We start from the raw sequence: 18,223 nt of genomic DNA, 5'->3' as shown, positions 1-18,223 counted from the left end.
CCCACCAGCTGTCCCCGCAGGTGGAGCTGACCTGTGGAAAAAGCCACCGCCTGGCCCACGTGTCCGAGCCGAGCACTTGCGTCTACGCGCTGACGTTTGAGACGCCTCTGGTCTGCCACCCACACTCGTTGTTAGGTAGGACCCCCCAGCCGGCCGGGCAGCGTGGAGGGGGCGGGTAGGAGCGTGGCTCAGCCGGCTTCTGTTGGACCCTAGTGTACCCTGCGCTGCCCCCGGCCCTGCAGCAGCGGTGGGACCAGGCGGAGCAGGACCTGGCTGATGAGCTCATCACAGTGCAGGTGAGGTGTGGGGTGGGCACCCCCTCCCCTGGGCACAGCGCAGCCCGGAGCTGGCTCTTCCCTCCTCCCCCTGTCCCCAGGGCTATAGCAAGGTGCTCCGGGCACTTTTTGAGGACGCCGGCTACCTACGGCCTCTAGAAGAAGGAGAGTCAGCGCAGGAAGGAGCGGTCAAGGACCCGGTGTTCCAGACCTTAGAGAGCTGCAGTGAGGTAGGGAAAGGGCAGGGCGGCCAGCCCCAAGATGGCCCCCAGCACTGCTCCGCACCCCTGCCCTCGGGGCTTATCTGTCGCAGGCGCACAGAGAGCTGGTGAAGGAGCTGCGGAGACTGCAGAGTGTGCTGACGCAGCACGGCATCCCCTACACCAGGCCCGCGGGTGAGTCATGCCCCTTGCGGGGCCCTGGCCCCCTGTGGGACCTGCGGCCTGCAGGCCAGGCCCTGTGCTGACTCCTGCCGCTTGCTGTTCTGGCAGGAACTCCCAGCTCCGAGCACGTGGGCCCCAAGACACCCACAGACGGGACAGCAGAGCAGCTACGAGGTGACCCAGGACTGCGTGGGAACACCTTGTGACCCGAGACAGGCCAAGGGCAGCCCTAGACCCGCGGGGAGGGGGGCAGGAGGGAGCCGCTTCCTCTGGGGCCCGGGAGGGACTCAGGCTCGGCTCAGAGAGGCAGACAGAATAAAGACTCAAAGTTTTAATTAATTCCTGTACTGATAAAAATAATTCCATGGATTCTGTAAACCGCTGCATAAATGCTGTAGTGTAAAAAACTTTAAACAAGTGTTAACTCGGAAAAATTCACTACAAGTAAATGATTATGCATTATAAATACTACTTTCTGGGTTAAAGTTCCATTCCGGTAACGTTCTCCTCTAGTACTTAGAACATAAGCGGAGGCTTCCCTAAATCCCCCCCACGAAGCCACCCACCAAGTGAGGTCTCCTGTGGCCCCAGTTACACCGGCCACGGAGGCGGGACGTGGCCACAACCACGAGCGCCGAGAGGCGGGAACAGCTACACCCAGCACCGTGGCCACCCACCTGCAGGTTAGCCAAGGCTCCCCACCCACGGGGCGGGAAGGACCCCAACAGGCAGTCCCCCGGGGGCCCACTCGGGCGGTTCTCTGGGTCCCCATGGCTCCTGTCTTGCCCACCGCAGGGCAAGAACCAACCAGAGCAACTTCTACAGGCTTCAAGCTGAAGTGCCTGCCCTTAGTCCACACTTTGAAAACGTCTAGACTAGGTACTGATAATAAACATTGTCCTGTTTCCCAAAAATGACCAAAGGCCTAAAATGGGAAACGATGCATAAATATTAATAAAAATAAAGAATTTTAAATGGTGATAACAGTAGCACAAAATATACGTAATTTCTAAGAGCTAATAAATCATCACTGTCATTAAAAACAAAGTAAATTCACTAAAACCAAGTCAACAGTCACCTTCATAGCGGGCCAGCTGCGGAATGTCATGGAGCCACCCTGGAAGTGAGAGCTATCGGTATGTCCTAAGTTAAGAAAGGTTTTCAACCTCTTACTCTAGTAAATATTTGGTTACTGATAAGAATTTACACCGAGCCGCTTACAAAATGCTATGAAAAGTCTTTGGCAAAGCCACGTGTGGGCCCAGACCTCCGGGCCAGAGGGGCCGCACCTGTTCCCGCCGCCTCTACAGCGTCACGAGGACGACAAAGTCTGGGCCGACTACACACATCCTCTGCTTCTCCCCAGATTTCTAGGAAAACAACCCAGCGTGGACCAGAGAAAATTCAGGTCGTCCCCAAAACCACACCAGCTCTCAGGAGCATTTTTGCCAGGGCCAGGTGGCTGGGCTCTCCCTACAAGCCTGGGGTCACCTGAGTGACCCTGGTGACCCCCTGGGCTACCCTGGAGCAGGGGGTGAGTCTCTGGCCTCAGGCAGCCCAATGGGGGGCCCGGCAGGCTCCAAGGGCTGCAGAGGCTCAGGGACGGCTTTGCAAGATGAACGTGAGAGCCTCCGCCATCAGGCCCCTGGGAGCGACAAGCCCGAGGGAAGGGCCTCGTCCGCCCCTCATGTGAGGCTCAGGCACTTAGACAAGCGGCTGCGGGTCATGGAGCACGATCGGGGCTCGGCGCCTGGCGCCACTGCGTGCTCCTGGCCTAGAAAACCAGTTAGCGAGTGCGCACAGGGTGAGGGTCCTTCCGCAGACTGTCTTTCGGCGTCACTGCTACAGATAGTTTGCACTTAACTGGAAAACTAAAAAAATTAGGCATTTCTCACTACTAGATAAACGCTCATTTCATTAAGTACTCATTTCAGAATAGGAAATCTAAGAGCTTTACCATACCACGGGTTAACGAACGGACAGGAAACTGTAAGTTCACAGTCCACATATAAAGCTTCGCATTATCGCGTATTAAAAAACCACAAACCTAGAAAGCAGCTTACAGCAACTCAGAGTGTGTAACGCCCCCAGTTTACAAAGTGCTTGGCAAGGTCACCTGCGTCATTCCTGAGCCTGTGGGGCTGGCCGGGCGGGCTCCGGGGGGGTGCACCCCTGAGGCTGGAGAGGCAGCGGCCACAGCCCAGGCTGTGAACACAGGAACAGTCACCATGGGAGGGGCTGGCCCTCACAGTAGGGGCAGGGGGGCGCGCCCGCAGCGCACGACTCGCAGAGCACGCGGTGCTGGCAGGGCTGGAGGACGGCACCACGGGCGCGCTCCCGGCACACGGCGCACTGCTTGGCTCGCAGCTGGAAGATCACCTGTGGGGTGAGACGCGACCGGTCGGCGGCCTGCTGCAGCCAAACCAAGGCCCCAGGAAAACCACGGACGGGGCCTCCATGGGACGTTGGAAAAGGTGGCCCTGGCTGCAGAGTCAGGGCCGGGGAACCCCTCACAAGACCCAGGAGCTGAGCAGCCGCACGGGCACGGAAGGGGGCAGCCCTGCAGGTGGCCACCTTGAGGGACTAGGACCACATGGAGGCCCCAACCGCACCCTGTGGCCAGCAGACTTGAGGGGCTGGGCTTGTAGGCACCCTGACTTGGGACCCGGGCCTCTGGCCGAGAAAGCAGACAGAGCCTGGGGGGCTGTGCGGCCATGGGAGGGGAACAGTGTGTGAGGGCCGTGGAACCTTCCAGATGTTCTCACAACAGGCCCTGCTGTAGAAGGGATTTACAGCCCAGGGTGGAGAACACAAAGGGTGGAAGCAGGCAGAGATCTGCCCTGGGACCTGGGGTGACCTCGGGGAGGGGACAGACCGGCTCCACTGGCCTTGGCAGCTGCCTGGAGCCAACACCAGGACTCACCCCGTCCACGGCTTCCAAGTCCAGGCGCAGCCGACTCTGCAGCGAGTGCAGCTGGGGCAGAGGGACGGCGCCCAGGTCGGCACAGCGCCGCAACCCGCGGCCCTCCAGCTCTTCCTGCAGCCGCCGGAACTGGGCCTCCACCTCCTCCTTCTTCTGCAGCGCCAGCTGCCGCGCGCTGTCTGCCGCCAGGGCCCGCTCCTTCGCCTCCTGCGCCTCCCGCTGCCATGCGTCACAGGCCTGCAACCCAGGGGGAGAGGGGGCTGCAGCAGCGGGCGGCAAAGGTTGCAACACCCCCCCCACCCCGGCCATGGGCGCACCTGTCCCGCCTCCCCTCCAGCCTCCTTGTGCCCCACTGGCGCGCACCTGCTTCACCTGTTGCCAGGACTCCTCCCACTGCCGGATCTTCCTCTTGGCCTCGTCCAGCTGCCGCCGGACACGTGCCAGCTCAGCACCGCTGGGACTCGTGCTTGCCGGCGGGGCAGGGCCGCTGTTCAGGATGGGGGATGGACTGGGTGAGAAGCTGCCAGAAACAAAGTCCCAGATGCTCCCAGGGACGCCGTTCAAGCCTGTGTGTGGAGGGGACGGGAGCGGTCACTGGCGACAGCGCTGAAACGCCACCTCTGGGCCCTGCTGACAGCGACCCCCGCCACCATCTTTTGCCGCAGCCTCTTCCCGGCCACTCAGGGCGCGTAAGCAGAAGAGGAACTGAGGTCAGAGCTGTCACCGCGCAAACCCTGGCCCCCGAAACCCCCTCGCTTCAGTCTGGAGGCCCGGGAGCTGTGGGGTCGCCTACGGGAAGGCATGTGCAGCCTGAGAGTGTCAGGGGAGGTGCGCGAGTGAACCGTCCCTGATGAGGAAATAAAGCGAGGGCTGGTGCCGCTGTGCGCTGGGTCCCGAGTGACGTCCCAGGTCCCCCTACTCCCAGATGACAGACGGGGCCACCCTGACAGCGGGCTATGTGTATAGCCCATCCTCGTGCCCCAAAGCACCGCCAGCAGACTGGACAGGGGACCCCCTCGGGCAGTGGCCACCCCCGAGTCCGGGCGGTATGACCACGTGGGGGGCCCGGCTCACCTAAGGAGCTGTAGGATGCGGCGGAGGGGCCCAGCGCCCCGGGCTCCGACCTGAGGGCCGGCGGCTGCTGGGGGGGCGTCATGGCCGAGGAGACGAGAGGCCCCGACAGGGACTGGGACAGCGAGCTGAGCGGGGAGGTGGACAGCGACGAGGATGAGTGCAGGGACGGGGAGCGGGGGGGGCAGCCCGGGACGGTGACAGGCACCGAGCCCCCCAGTGACCTTGGACCTGCGGAGAGCGGACGTGGTCGAGTGAGCGGGTGGGGCTGGGGCCGGCCTGACCACCGTGCAGGACCGTGGTAGCTGCACCCAGGTCTCCGCAGAGACCACGATGCTAGGCCAGAGGCCCCGAGGGGTCGGGGGGCTGACCACAGACTGGCCATGGGACCCTCCGAAGAGAAAGCCCGGCCAGCCCAGCTAAGAGCCCCGGTGCTCTGTCCTACCTGCCGGGCCCAGGTCGGCGCTGTCATGCTCTTCCAGCTCTCTGTCTAGGGCGGGGAGGCCAACGTCATGGAGATGAAGGTCCAGAGAAGGACCTGGAGAACAGGAGGTCCCGTGAGTGTGGGGCCACACCAGAGCCTGGCCCATGCAAGAGATGCGCACTCTCCTTGCCCAGACCATGGCGCTGGTAGGGCTTCTGGGACCCCAGCACGCTCTTGGCCCGTCTGTTACTGGAATAGAGGCCTGTAACAACATGGGGCTCCCCACCTCCCAAAGCTTTCCCTCTCCTGCAAGCAGGGGTCTCCCTCCCCTCATCCCCTCCCCCTCTGACACCGGCCCCCAGGCACCTGGCTCCGGGCCAGAAGCCCCAAGAGCTTCTCAATTCTAGCAGCCGCACAGCGGTCGACTCCGGGAAGGGGCGGCCAGAGGACACCCCCACCAGCCATCTGTGTGACTCCCAGGACACCCGATGGGCCCGAGCTGCCACCATCTTCCGGCCCAGGGTCCACAGAAGACCCGGGGGCGCTGAAGGCACAGCACGAGGTCAGCCACACGGCCCCACCGTGCACCCTTCCGGGAAGCAGGTGGCCTTTCCCGTGTGGCTGAGCCTTGCTCCTCCCCTGCCAGCCAGCAGGCCCTCCGACACCCCGACGGCCTGTCAGGTGCAACAGGAACAGTCTCTGGAAGCCACAGGGTGTCGCCCGCCCCCAGAGCCCCGGGCCCAATGGCCATGCCAGAGCCCGAGGCACGCACCCTGGAGGCCCAAGTTGGGCCTGCTTGTTCGGGGTCTGTGAGCCACACTTCTGAGGCCTTCTGCTTCGGCCCTGCCCCCAGCCTCCTAGTGTCCAAGTCGCCTGAACTGTGACAAATGACAGCAAACCAGAGGCACCAGGAAGAGGAGCCACTGCTCAATGCTGACCACATCCCAGCCTCGGCTGGGCCCAGACTCCTGGCCGTGCCGCGGTTCCAGGGACATGCCCGGAAGCAGCAGGGGGACCATGACCAAGGCCAACAGCTGGGTTAGAATCCAGGAGCGAAGCCCAAACCTCCCGGCGGCTGCAGAGAAACTACCACCCTTCAAACAAAAAGCATCTACCGTAATTACCAGGGAATTACTGTAGTTACGGGGAAACCCAGGCAGGGAGAGGGAGAGGGTTAGAAACGGGACTTCGGAACCACCGCAGGCCTGGGACAGGCAGACTTCCCGGGAGCCGGCTGCAGGACGCCTGCGGATCAGAGCTGGGGTCTGGCCCCCAGCCACACCACCCCTTCCCTGTCCCTAGGGCTGGTGGACACCGCTTACCACCGTGAAGCCCACTGAGCTGGCCGCAGGGATAGTGCCTTGTGCTCTGCTGGCTCCTAGCGGCCAGCCTAAAGGCAGCCCCAGGCTAAGTCTCCTATCACAGGCACACACCGCCCTGTCCTCCAGCCCATGTGGAGGGGAGATGTGGGCTCGCTGGGACTGGGACTCGGGGCGGGGGGGGGGGGGGGGGGGGCATGGCCGGGAGCGCACAACGGGGGGGGGGGGCACCGTGCAGGCATGCCCCACCCTGCCCCCCCACCCCGGCCCTACTTTGGATTCCCATGCCCAATAGAACTGTACCCAGGTCAGCCGGCCTCCCCCACCCCCACTGCGGCCTGCCCGCTCAGGAGGAAACACTCTTCCAACAAAGGTTTTAGGGGCTCCTGTGGCTCCCATCTAGGGAGGAGGTGAGCACGCACAGTGGCTGCAGGGCTCGAGCCCACCCCCTGCTGCTCTGAGGAGCAAGAAGCTGAGGAGCCGAGCACAGGACACAGGGCTGTGGTCCTCCGTGGGGCTGTAGAGAAAGACCCCGCGCCAGAGCAGCCAGGGAACCCACTGTGGCACTGGAAGCCCCTGGCAGCCCTGCACCGGACGGCTGCAGGGACAACGGACAGATAGAGTCCCTCAGGCAGACACGGCTCAGCTGGGGCCCACAGGGCCCCTTCCTCCTGGTGGGCTCCCCCAGCCCGTGATTCTCCGGCCTTTCTTTACAGCCAGGACCCCGCCAACACACACACGCCCGCCTGCTGGCCCACTCCTTCCTAAGACCCAGCAGCACAGGCCACCTGCATCCTGGGGCCACCCAAACCGAGCACCATAGGAGGTAGCTTCCAACAGCGCCCCACGAATCTGCCCCACGAGTCCATCGCACTGTTAGGAGAGAAGGTGAGAGCAAGGTCCACAGGGCCAGCTTCCTCCCATGGTTCCGGGGCAGGCTCAGTCCTGCTGGTGTTGCTGGCAACCCCTGGCAGTCTTGGGCCAGTGGACACCCCAGCCCTGGCCTCGGCTGTCCCACGGCCACCTCTCCACATCCGGGCCGAACTGTTACCTTCTTAGACACATCGCACTGGGTTAGGACCCATGCACATGACCTCGTTTTACCTTGACTACATCCGCAAGGCCTGTTTGCAAATAAAATCCCGTTCGCAGGAATTAGAACTAAGAGCTACCTTCTGAGGACACATAATTCAACCCACAATAATGGGGGCCAAGGACAGACACCTCCCACAGACCAAAGGCCCAGAACTCCTGGGACCCTCCTCAAACAGAACTATGAACTGCCCAGAGGGTCCACCTGCTTCTGGGGAAGACACTGCTGACCCTGACGCCCCTCACCCATGCCCACCCACTGTGGCACTGGAAGCCCCTGGCAGCCCTGCACCGGGGCCCTCACTGACCAACCCCCCCTTGACATCCTGTCCCCACCTTACCCCAAACTACTGCTAAACCTTGCCCTCCAGCCTTGCAACCATGCCTCCATGCTCTGGGAAAAGGCAGCACCCTCTCCCCAGCACCATCTTGCCCTCCCCTCCCCTACCAGAACCCCCTTCTCAAACCTCCCATCCTCTCTGAGGGGCCTGGGGAGGCCCAGTAGCCCCTCCAATGCTTGCTCCACAGCCACACACTCCGCTTCAGCAGCCCTAACCCTGAGATGCCAACATCCCCCCGGCGTAGACACTCTGCCTCCTCCTACCAGGGAGAGGCCCACTGCCCCATCAGCAGCTTCCCAAACTCTGGGGACACAGGGCCCCCACTCCCCCCCGCCATGCACCAGGGCTCATGCGCTCAGCAGGGCCCCAGGAGGAGCCCTTAGCCCCTCCATCCTCCCAGAACCCGCACAACCGAGGGCCCTAAGCTCCAGCGGTCTCTGGGGGCTGCCCCTTGTGCCCCACCACGCTGTCCCACAAGGGGCCTTTCTAAAATGCCAATCCTGGCACATCAAGAGTCCTACCTCCGGTGGGGACTGTGCATGCTCGTGGCCACCGGGGCCAGACCCTGCCCCCACCGTGGCTCTTCCTCTGGGACTTACGACACTGGACACTGCCGTAGGCTGCAGCCTAACCAAACCTTCTGCTCAGCCTCCCAAACCCTTTTTTTTTTGGTTGTCTGCCTGGACCCCCTGCAGACTCATGTGCTGAAAGCCAGCTCCGCCCCCCCTACCTGCCCTGCCCCCACCTCTCTGCGCTCTGCAAGGTGGCCACAAAGGATGGAAGCCCAAACCCACCCTTCTGGCGCAGGCCTGGGGTCCCAACCCTCTGTCCTGGACACGCAGGTCAGCCAGGCCTGATGACGGGGCCTCAACCTTCAGCACCAGATTAGGTGTGGCATGCTTTAACCCAACAAAGTTCTAGAAACACTTTCTCATAACAAAAGCACAAATGAACCAACCATGGGGGAGAAGAAGCTGAACCAAGAGCCTTTCCTCACCTGGAAAAGATTCATCTTCTCACAGTCCCCCACCCCCACCCATGACTCAGCAGAGAGGGGCCCGCCGCCCAGGACAGCACAGCCAGCATGCGGACTGGGGCGCACCGGCTGCTCAAGATCCGTTGCTGCTCCACATCAGTGCTCTGGGTCAGGCCCAAGTCCTCTGGGATATTCTCTCAAAGGAAAGCAGACTTTTAAAAAAGACTTGAATGCTCAAAATCAAAGCTAAATTACGTAAGCTGTGCCATCGGACCCAGAACCCGCCTTGCCCAGCCACTAGGAACCACCCAGACCTTGGTGAGAAATCCGCGGAGAGCTGCTGAGTAACTGCCCTGGCAATCCCCGGATCCTGACGTGACACAGCACATTCAGGAGGCCACGCGGTCCTTCAGGGTCAAAGGACACACAGGGACAACGAGCACAGTGCACAGAATTAAAGACCAGCATGGGGCAGCCCTGACGCGGGGGTGCTCCCCACCCAGGGCCGGATGCCCCCCAGCAGACCGTCCTCCCCTAAGACAGCATGGAGAAGCACCCGGCAAACCCGCTCACCCACCGGCCTGAATATCCAGCAGTGCAGGTGACGATCCCCGCAGGACCAGGCAGGAACCCCGCCGTCACTAGGAGCCAAAGCACCTCCGCTAGGTGATGCAGGCCCCCCGAAGAAGCCCCGCGGCTCCCGCCCACGCAGGAAACCCGCGGGCGCCTCTGCAGAGCAGGTTCCCAAAAAGGGTCTGTTTGCATTCACACCACTGACAATCTCTAAGGGAGCTGGTATTGACCCCTGGGTGCCATCCCTGGCTGGGCACAGACGCGACGACAACGGGTACGAGCAGCACCTGGAGGCGAGAGGAGGTGCACCTGGGAAGGAGGAAGGTGAGAGGGGGATGGGAGACACACTTCGCCTGGGGGAGGGGGCTCGGTGCACGGGGTAGCGCACCTGGGGAGGACGCCCACCGGGGAACTGGAAAAGCAGAGAGGTGGGAGACGCACCTCACCTGGGGAGGTGGGCACGTGGGGACATGGCGCACCTGGGGAGGAAGCGCAACCGGGAGGGGTGTTTGCTCTCCTGGCGGGGAGGCGCGTCGAGACGGAGTTGGCTCTCACCTCGCCCGGGGTGCACAGCTAGTTCCGCATAACGACGACCCACACCCAGACGGCGCGGGGCTGACGATGCTGACTCACCGTCCACCGCGCCGCCGCCGCCGCCGCCGCCGATTCAAACGCAGCCCGCGCCCCGCCCGCCCTGCGTCGGGCCCGCCCCCGAGTGACGCAATCCTTCGGCCCACCCCCTGGGTGACGTAACCCTGAGACCAGCCCCACCCACCCAGCGCCGGCCCCACCCCCCAACCACGCGACCCTCCTACTCACCCCGCGCCAGCCCCGCCCCCGGTGACGCAACCCTTAGATCTGCGCCGGCCCCGGCCCCGCCCCTGGTGACCAAACCCTTCGGCCGCGCCGGCCCCGCCCCCGCCGCTCCTGTCTGGGACGCCGCGGGCTGGGTGCGCGGGGGCGGACCACGCCAGCCCGAGTCCTCGCAGTACCCAGTTCCTTGCCGCCCTGTATGTGGGACCCCAGAGGGGCGCGTACCTCCTGACACCGGCACCTCGAGGCGGTGTGCGCAAAGCCCACGTCCAGGTGCCCGAAGGGGCTTCAACTGGCAGGGCCGCTTTTGTTCAGGTGAAGGACCTTACCTCCCGTCCAGACACGCTCAGATGGAAATGAGCACACCACGGAGCACGCCATGGCCCCGGGCCAGGCCACCCGCCCAGACCCCTGCCCTCGAGGTCGCTGTGAGCCAGCTGCCCACAGCCCCGCGGCCAGGCCCCCCATCCCCTCCATAGTCCATCTGGTCTCTGGATGAAGGCTCTCCCACCCTTGACTCCCGGCCACTCCTGGCAATGAGCTGCACCAGGACTATTTCAAGGTCACTATTTTAATCGGAAACCCGCTGGTATGAAGTGGAAGGCAAAGGAAAGGAAATCCACCAAGTGCCGTGAAATGATTCCACTAAACCCACTAATCGCACAATTAGTTTGCAAACAGCATCTACTCACACGAGCGTTTACTCATTCCCCGTGGGCAGAGCACCATAAAGCCAGAACCCAAGCCACACCAGTCTCCATGAGGCCACCGCGTTGTCTGCACCCGCCAGCCCCCACAGGTAGGGCAGGCTCTTTCCAGGTGCCCCGCAGCGTGGGGGTCCTCAGAAGCAGGAAGGCCGCTGGCAAGGGCCCTCCTGGGACCAGAGGGTAGTTCTGAGGAGTCCTAACTGGGCCCGTAGACTGGGGTCTGACCACACGCGATGATCTCCAGAGAAAACGATGACAGCAGCAGCCCCTGATTCTAACAGCAGGGGCACCGAAAACGTACTGTCAGCAGGCAGTGCTACCTCTGGGCAGCTGGCTCAGGGAACACTGAGGTGAGCGGAAGATGGACCTACAAACGCTCCGTGACACAAACAGGCCGAGGACCCTTATGGAAGGGTGACGGCTAGGGACACTGAGAAGACGCGGATTCCCCTGGGGCCACCACACTGCCACGAGGCCACTCTCGAGGCGCAGGTGCCCTCAGCTCTGTCCGTTTGGGGGTCTGGGGGCAGAGCTGAATGTGGCCTCGTCTGCTTAGGGCAGGGATTTTCTTCCCTGACTGCCTGTGTAGGAGTCTCCAATTTTACTATGACTACCTGTGAACTGGGAAAATAAGCTTTTTTTTTTTAAACCTCTGCGTTTTACACAAAAAACCCCAAAGAGTAAAATCAAACATGCCATTCAGAGCAACAGCTTCCTGGCTCCTTTCCAGCTGGAAACAAAGGCGTCCAGTGCGCGCCGGTGCATGTGCCCAACCCAGGCTTGGGTCTTTAACCACACGTGTCCGGCAGCCAAGCGCCTCAGTCCAGCATTCTCTAGGGGAGCCACTTAGAGACACACGATACAGACGGCGCTCCTTGCATAACTAACCACTCAGCCCCCAAGCGCAGCAGGGGACCTGCTCAGTGGCCAGACAGCTCACACACGCTGGCACCACCACCCCGCCGCCTCCAAGTCTCTGCCAACACGTGCGACTCGGCTGAGTTCTCCAGCCCACTGGCCACATTGAGTCCACATCAAATCTGTGGTTCAAGAGGAACACCTCGTTCCACCCCCATTTCAGGTCAAGCTAAAACACGTGTGGTTGGTTGGTTTTGCTTATAAGAAAACGGACGCAGAACCCACCCATGAAGGAGGTAAGCCTTGAAGCAACAAGCCGGTCTAAGGAAGAGCCCGGGGGAGAGCCGCTGGCGGTTCTCAAAGCTGCATAGACATAATTTCCAGAAAAGCCCAGAGCATGGAAGCAAGAGTCACAAGTTTGAGAAGTTCAGGGCTGGGGGGGGGGGGGCGGGGGCAGAGGGAGCCGGTGGGGGGATGGGGCAGCTGCATCAGGGGTCCCCTCTCTGCCCCCCAGCTTCCCATCCTGGGGGGCAAGGCCAGCTCGACTCCAGAAGATTCTTCAGCAGAAGCAGCAGCTCCGAGGTGGAGCCCATGCAGGAATGCCAGGGCTGTGCAGCAAGACATGCCCGGCCACAGAAGGTCTCCCGGTTGTAAAAGAGTGACCCTTTAAAGACCCTCCTGAGAATGAGCACGGGGCCGGGAGGCCAGCCTGAGCCAGCGATGCGGAGCGCGCCCCGGAGTGGGCCACGATGCCGGAGCAGGACTGTGTTCACCTGTCCGGCGTCCCTCACATCAGCAGGAGGGACCAAAGGGCTCCATGGCCCCTTCAGGTCCAGGATTTGCCATCTGCATGGCCGCTGGAAAGATACTCTCCTCCCTGTCCTGGGCTGCCGTGACCGGGGTGCCCAAGTTTAAGGGGGTGGAAAGCAATATGCACACACCCCTGGGCCACCAGCCATGGACGTTTACCTCTGGGTAAGAGCGTACCATCCCCGGGCTGGCCACCTGACGCCCAAGTGGTGCCCTGACGCAGGTACACAGGGGCCTTCCCAGTCCCCTGCAGTTCCCAAGAGAGCAGGTGAAAAAGAAAGGATGCGCTCCAGGACTCCAAGTGCAGAGGACGGACGGCACTGAAGCTAACTGAGCTGGCCTCTCACTGGAGCGACTTCCCTGTGGTACCCACAGCCACACCATCCCGGCCAGACCTGGGATAGAGAGCATGGCAAGAGCCATGAACAGAGCCCCTGCCGAGTCTCCCTTTACCGGGACAGAGATGGGGGCTTGGGTCAGGCCAGCAATGTGAGCCCTCTGCAACTGTGGCCATACATGGTACCACAGACGGGGCCCTGGGGCGGGGGTGCTGCCTAGCATGGCAAGGTCGCCCTCTCCCCGCCCCCCCCCCCCCCCCCCCCCCCCCCCCCCCCCCCCCCGCTCCACACCCCTCCTCTCCCTGCTCTCAGGACAACCCTCTCCCTCTGGCCAGACTCCAATCACCTGGGTCATCAGTCCCCCGACCCTCAAGGACTCCCAGCAGCTAATGGCCACTCAGCCACGCCCCCGCCTTCGGCGAGCCTCGTCCTCACACTCTCTGCTCTCGTCTTAGGGCCAGGAGGCTGCTGCTAGGGGGCGTCTTTCTAGATCACAGACAGTACAGCCACGGGACAGGTGCCTAATACACAGTGGCTTTTCTACAACAAGGAGCCTCCTACCACGTGTCCTGACACAGAGCCCTAAAAAGATACAACGTGAGTGCGAAGCGAAGTCAGGAAACCAGGAAGTGTTAGACTTACCTGGGACGGGCTCAGCAGCACCGCTGGGGGGCTCGGGCGGGTGGGCACAGGCCGGGAGGGTGGGCAGGGCGGTCGGGGAGGAGCTGCTGGAGCCGGCGCTGGACCCCACACCAGGGGCAAGCGGGTGAGCCACCATGGACACGGACAGGTGGTTCTGCGTGGAGACACGGAAACAAGATGAGTAGATGGGCGCGGGGAGCGGTAACGTGACTGCTCCATGACAGAGGCCACTAGAGGGGGGCGCGGGGACAGTCACAGACGGGACGGCTGGCTAACGTCCAACCCCACAACAAATATAACACAGTGCGACTCCTCCGAATGTTTCAGTTCTTTAACTGCCTAGTGGGTTGTAACGACCAGGACAGACAGTCACTAGCTGCCAATCACCCAGGGACGGGCACAAATGCATCTAAAAAGTGTCACATTTAATGGCCTTTTCTGCAGAAACTGTTTCAAGAGCAGATACGTGGCAGTAAAGAAAAAATCCACCAAAAGGCATCAGCAGAGAACCAACACCGCTTCTGAAAACAGAAAAACAATCTCATTACCCGAGAAGGGTAAAAAACAGAGGGCAAGGCGCGCGACTTCACTCGGTAGCCGCAGATCAGGACAAGTGCGGTCCCGGGGCCCAGCCGGCAGCGTGGCAGCACACCGACCACCCATGGGACCAGGACAAGGGGCAAGCCAGGGCTCGGGGCCCTGCAAGTTGCACCCCAGTCACCGTGCGGTCAGGGACCGGTAGCCACACGGAAGGGAAACATGTGATGTCTGGTTTTTGCTTCAAAACGAGACAGAAGTCAACTTTGGACAGGGGCTGCGCCAGCCTGGGCCGGGATGGCTTTACTACGTGGTCAGCCCCAGTTACGTTCTCCACGATGATGATGATGACAGGAACAGAAAGAACACATGCTTCATGAGGGAAGGCCACCCTGCACAGACAGCTCCTCTGAGTGTTTCCCGGACGGCTGGCTGCGTTCAGCCCCTGGTGCAGACACCAGCCGTGAGCACAGGGGACACTGTGACAGCCCCTGCCGCACGTGTGACATGAGCCTGAACCGCCCAAGTCTGGAGGGCAAGGTCCCCGGGCTCCCGGGGCTCAGGCTCCCGCTCTGTCCCGGCTGAGGCAGGAAGGCAGGGCAAGCAGCCCACCATCCCCCGATGCTCTGAGCCCGGCTGGAAGCCGCTGGCCTGAGGCTCCCGTTGTGGCTTCCTCCACCCACGGAGTCACAGTGCAAAGACGTGTTCTTGGCAGACATCAGGTGACATCCTGAAATCTGAGGATACCCTCACTCGTGTCTCCCTGGGGCTACACGGAGGGAAGGTCCGGCGCCAGCAGGCACACAGGTGTCCAGAGGCAAGTGAGGGGTCCCCAGAGGATGGCCAGGCCAGCCTCCAACCACGCGGCCTTCAAACTGGGGGTCCCAGGGAAGTGCTGGGAGCCACTCCAGTGACCTGGGAAGCCCCAGTGGGGCACCTGCTGTCCTGGGGGCCGGCTCTGGACGGGATGGAGGGTGTCTCTGGGTACAGGCGGGCGGGAGCCTTAAGAGGAGCCTGGCAGCTTGCTCCCGGCTGCTGGCGGACACGAGGATGGGCCGGGGGCCAGCGCAACATGCCCTGGGGTGTCTGGGCTGGTGGGTGCCTGGGTCCCCCGGTGAACCAGCTGTTATCGCCCATGTGTCCAGCTTCAGATTCTTAAGGAACATCTTACAGTTTTGATTCCCTTGCAACATCACAAAATAACTAAGTTGCATTTTCACTTCCAACTCCCTTTCTGCTGCTGTCACAGCTCCTGAGATGAGAACGAACCTTCGCGACTTGGTCCAGCCATGATGCAGAGCCCTCTGGGGACAGCCGCAGACCAGGCCGGAGGGAGGCCGGGTGCGCCGCCTGCAGAGGACTTAGGAACAGTGCCCACAGCACAGACCCACAGCGAGAGACGACGTGCTTGCCCACAGGGGCACGTCGGCGGCCACTCGGCACCCCAGGCCTTCCAAGCATGGATGGCGACAGAGAAATATCAGTGTGCCGAGTGCTGAATGCAGCCGCAGCCAGCGTTCGTGGGGACCCGCGTCCTCATGGAAAGCGGAAATCGCAGACAGCGCCGGACGCAGGGGAGAGCGCCAGGCGAGATGGTGGGCCCGGCCCTGCCCACGCTGGGAGGACAATTTGGGGATCTCAAGGGTGGCTGGGGCTGTGGCTGACGCAGCCCCATGGGGCTCTGTTCAGGCTCTGTTCAGGCAGCTCCAAGACACACGCAGACGGGCCGCAAAGGGCACCCCGTGCTCCCTTTGAGGACAATGCTGGGGGCTTCTGTTGTTTCCAAAGGGCAACAGCAGCATTTTCTGAACATTCGAATGAAAGACAGAGGCACAGGCCAGTTTGGGAGGAAGGCAAGTGGAAACACAAGGACACCACAGACGGCCAGCGGCTGGAGAGGTCTGTGGGAGCCCCAGCAGCCAGGGCTGCCCCCGCAGTACCTGCTTGCCATCCTGCTCGCTGGCCCGGTGGCTGCCCTCGGCAGGGGACTCTCTCCGCTTTGCCTGCAACAGAAGGAGGCAGTGGTGGGCTCCAGGCACACAGACCCCCAAGCCTCGCTCACGCACACAAGGCGGAGTACAGATGGCTCAGGAGACGGCAAAGGTGTTCATGTCGCTACCCTCCCTCAGGTCTGAATCTGTCTCTCCCACCTGCTCCCTGACCTCTGACCTCCGGGCTGGTCCTGGCAGGGGTCACGGGGAGCTCTGCACCGCAACCCCCACTCCCCAAGCCCACCAGCAGTCAGGCTTGAGCTGGAAGCAAAGGGCTCTTCCACTAAAACTGCAGAAAGCCAGGAAGGCAGAGTAAGCTTCCTTTGTGAAGGCACACCCTCCCCTCTCCCACGCCAGCACCGTGTTCACAGAACAGGCCTCACTAAGTAACCCTGGCCTGATGTTACTTCCCCCATACGTTTACTGTCCCACAGCTCACCCCCCTGGAAACAGAAACCCTGTTGCTTTTGTCTCACTGGTCCTGCACGGTTCACTACTCCTCGTTAAAAGGGTATTAAGCTGCCACATCTAACTGCTTCTCTATAAAGACTTCTAAATGGATACATAATAACCTTTTTCTCCTTTTATCAGTTTAAATTGCAGGGGCCTATGGGGCGCCTGGGTGGCTCAGTGGGTTAAGCCGCTGCCTTCGGCTCAGGTCATGATCTCGGGGTTCCGGGATCGAGTCCTGCATCGGGCTCTCTGCTCAGCAGGGAGCCTGCTTCCTCCTCTCTCTCTCTGCCTCTCTGCCTACTTGTGATCTCTGTCTGTCAAATAAATAAATAAAAAGTCTTTAAAAAAAAAAAATTGCAGGGGCCTGGTCTTGAACGGAAGAGGGTGGTGGGAAATGTTTATTTCTCCCCTACACATATAGAAACCCTGACTGACAAGCCATCTGCTGGGCCCGCTGGGCCCGACGAAGGCTGTGCTCAGAGCTCAGCATCGGCTCTGCCCAGGTCAGCATCCACACAAGAACCGTGGACCAAAATGTCCTTCAGATCATCGGAATATTCTGATTTTTATAACTCATTTTACAATATGTGAATTCAGTGGTGGCTCAGGGCATCCTGGCCTTTCTTCCTTTCTTTTTTTGGCTTCTGGAATCACAAAAGAACCCAGAATGATCCCCAGGGGGCGAGGCGGGGAAGGTGTCCAGAGAAGCGCTGATTGGGGCCCCTCCTTTTGCAGGGTGATGGGCCACGGGTTCAAGCCAGATACTTCTGAATCCCCTGCAGCTCCCTTGTCCAGTGACCTCCTCCCTGCAGAGCAGGCTGAGGGCTTCCAAAGTCACTGACCAAAGACCTGAGTATCTATGCTTCCAGACTAAGTGACACTGAGGAAAGCAAGGTTACCCCGAAACCATTCTGCTTGCCTTCAGAATATAGGGCTCCCTGAGGGCAACCTCACCCCTTCTTCCAGGCCCCTCCCCGCTGCGGGGGCCTGGACACCCCACACCACATTCCTGTGACACCCAGTGTCAGCGTCCCCATGCCAGTCCAGTTCCAACACCCTCTGCCTGGGGTCAGACTATCACCTGTGACCAATGTCAATCAGGACACACACAACTCCCCTCGGGCCCCGCCACCTTCTGAAAGAGCTCACAGGGCTTCAGGAAGCACACACTTACGTCGATTTACTGTGTAACGAACAACAGGGCAAAGAACGCAGCCAGCTAGGGTCACACCGGCTGAGGTCTGCAAGAGTCCCACGTGCGGGCTGGGGCCGCCTCCCCAGCATGGAGATGCTCCCCACCCCGGATGTGGGGGATTTTCACGGAAGTTCGTCCCATTAACTCCATCCCCAGCCCCTTCCCGCCCCCGGGGTCACATGGGCTGGCGCAGAAAGTTCTGAGTTTCTAACTGTGGCTTGGCCTTCCCGGTGACCAGCCCCCATCCAGGAGCGCTGAGGAACCACCTCAAAAAAAAAAAAAAAGAGGGTTCTATCACCCAGGAAATTACAAGGGCCTCAGTAGCTGTTCTCAGGAACAACATACAGGTTTTCTAAGATTTCAGCCTGACCCGGGGGACGCGCACCAGCACACGGCATGTTCTGGGCAGAAAGAGCAGGTCTGCAGCGCAAACTCGGGCCGGGGGCATGCCGGGGGTACGTGCCTTCCCACCCCGCACGTGAACGAGGGAGTCCAACCCTGG

The 18,223-nt window shown here is 61.4% G+C and overlaps 2 protein-coding genes across 12 annotated transcripts in view; one reads left to right on the top strand and one right to left on the bottom strand.

Moving 5' to 3' along the window:
- GNPTG (N-acetylglucosamine-1-phosphate transferase subunit gamma) overlaps nucleotides 1-1,124 on the top strand; it is a 36,167-nt gene extending 35,043 nt beyond the window's left edge. The window contains exons 7-11 of one of the 2 annotated variants that reach the window (XM_032327541.1): nucleotides 21-135; nucleotides 214-296; nucleotides 377-505; nucleotides 597-670; nucleotides 767-1,124. In XM_032327541.1, the coding sequence (XP_032183432.1) occupies nucleotides 21-135; nucleotides 214-296; nucleotides 377-505; nucleotides 597-670; nucleotides 767-836 (471 nt within the window). In that variant the 3' untranslated portion in view covers nucleotides 837-1,124. Of the gene's footprint in view, nucleotides 1-20; nucleotides 136-213; nucleotides 297-376; nucleotides 506-588; nucleotides 671-766 lie in introns of both variants that reach the window. The other variant, XM_032327539.1, reaches the window with a different exon arrangement.
- Nucleotides 1-18,223, bottom strand: part of UNKL (unk like zinc finger) — a 40,254-nt gene that overhangs the window by 4,899 nt on the left and 17,132 nt on the right. For 6 of the 10 annotated variants that reach the window (XM_032327531.1, XM_032327532.1, XM_032327526.1 and 3 more), the window contains 7 exons: nucleotides 16,023-16,085; nucleotides 13,546-13,699; nucleotides 5,098-5,190; nucleotides 4,656-4,883; nucleotides 3,945-4,147; nucleotides 3,582-3,818; nucleotides 975-3,037 (listed from right to left, as the gene is read on the bottom strand). In XM_032327531.1, the coding sequence (XP_032183422.1) occupies nucleotides 2,882-3,037; nucleotides 3,582-3,818; nucleotides 3,945-4,147; nucleotides 4,656-4,883; nucleotides 5,098-5,190; nucleotides 13,546-13,699; nucleotides 16,023-16,085 (1,134 nt within the window). In that variant the 3' untranslated portion in view covers nucleotides 975-2,881. The other 4 variants (XM_032327527.1, XM_032327530.1, XM_032327536.1 and 1 more) reach the window with 4 other exon arrangements.

This window comes from Mustela erminea, chromosome 20, assembly GCF_009829155.1.
Source record: "Mustela erminea isolate mMusErm1 chromosome 20, mMusErm1.Pri, whole genome shotgun sequence".
In the NCBI taxonomy this organism is placed as follows: Eukaryota; Metazoa; Chordata; class Mammalia; order Carnivora; family Mustelidae; genus Mustela; species Mustela erminea.
Note: the sequence above shows the minus strand (reverse complement) of the source record. Positions and strands in the feature narration are given on the sequence as shown.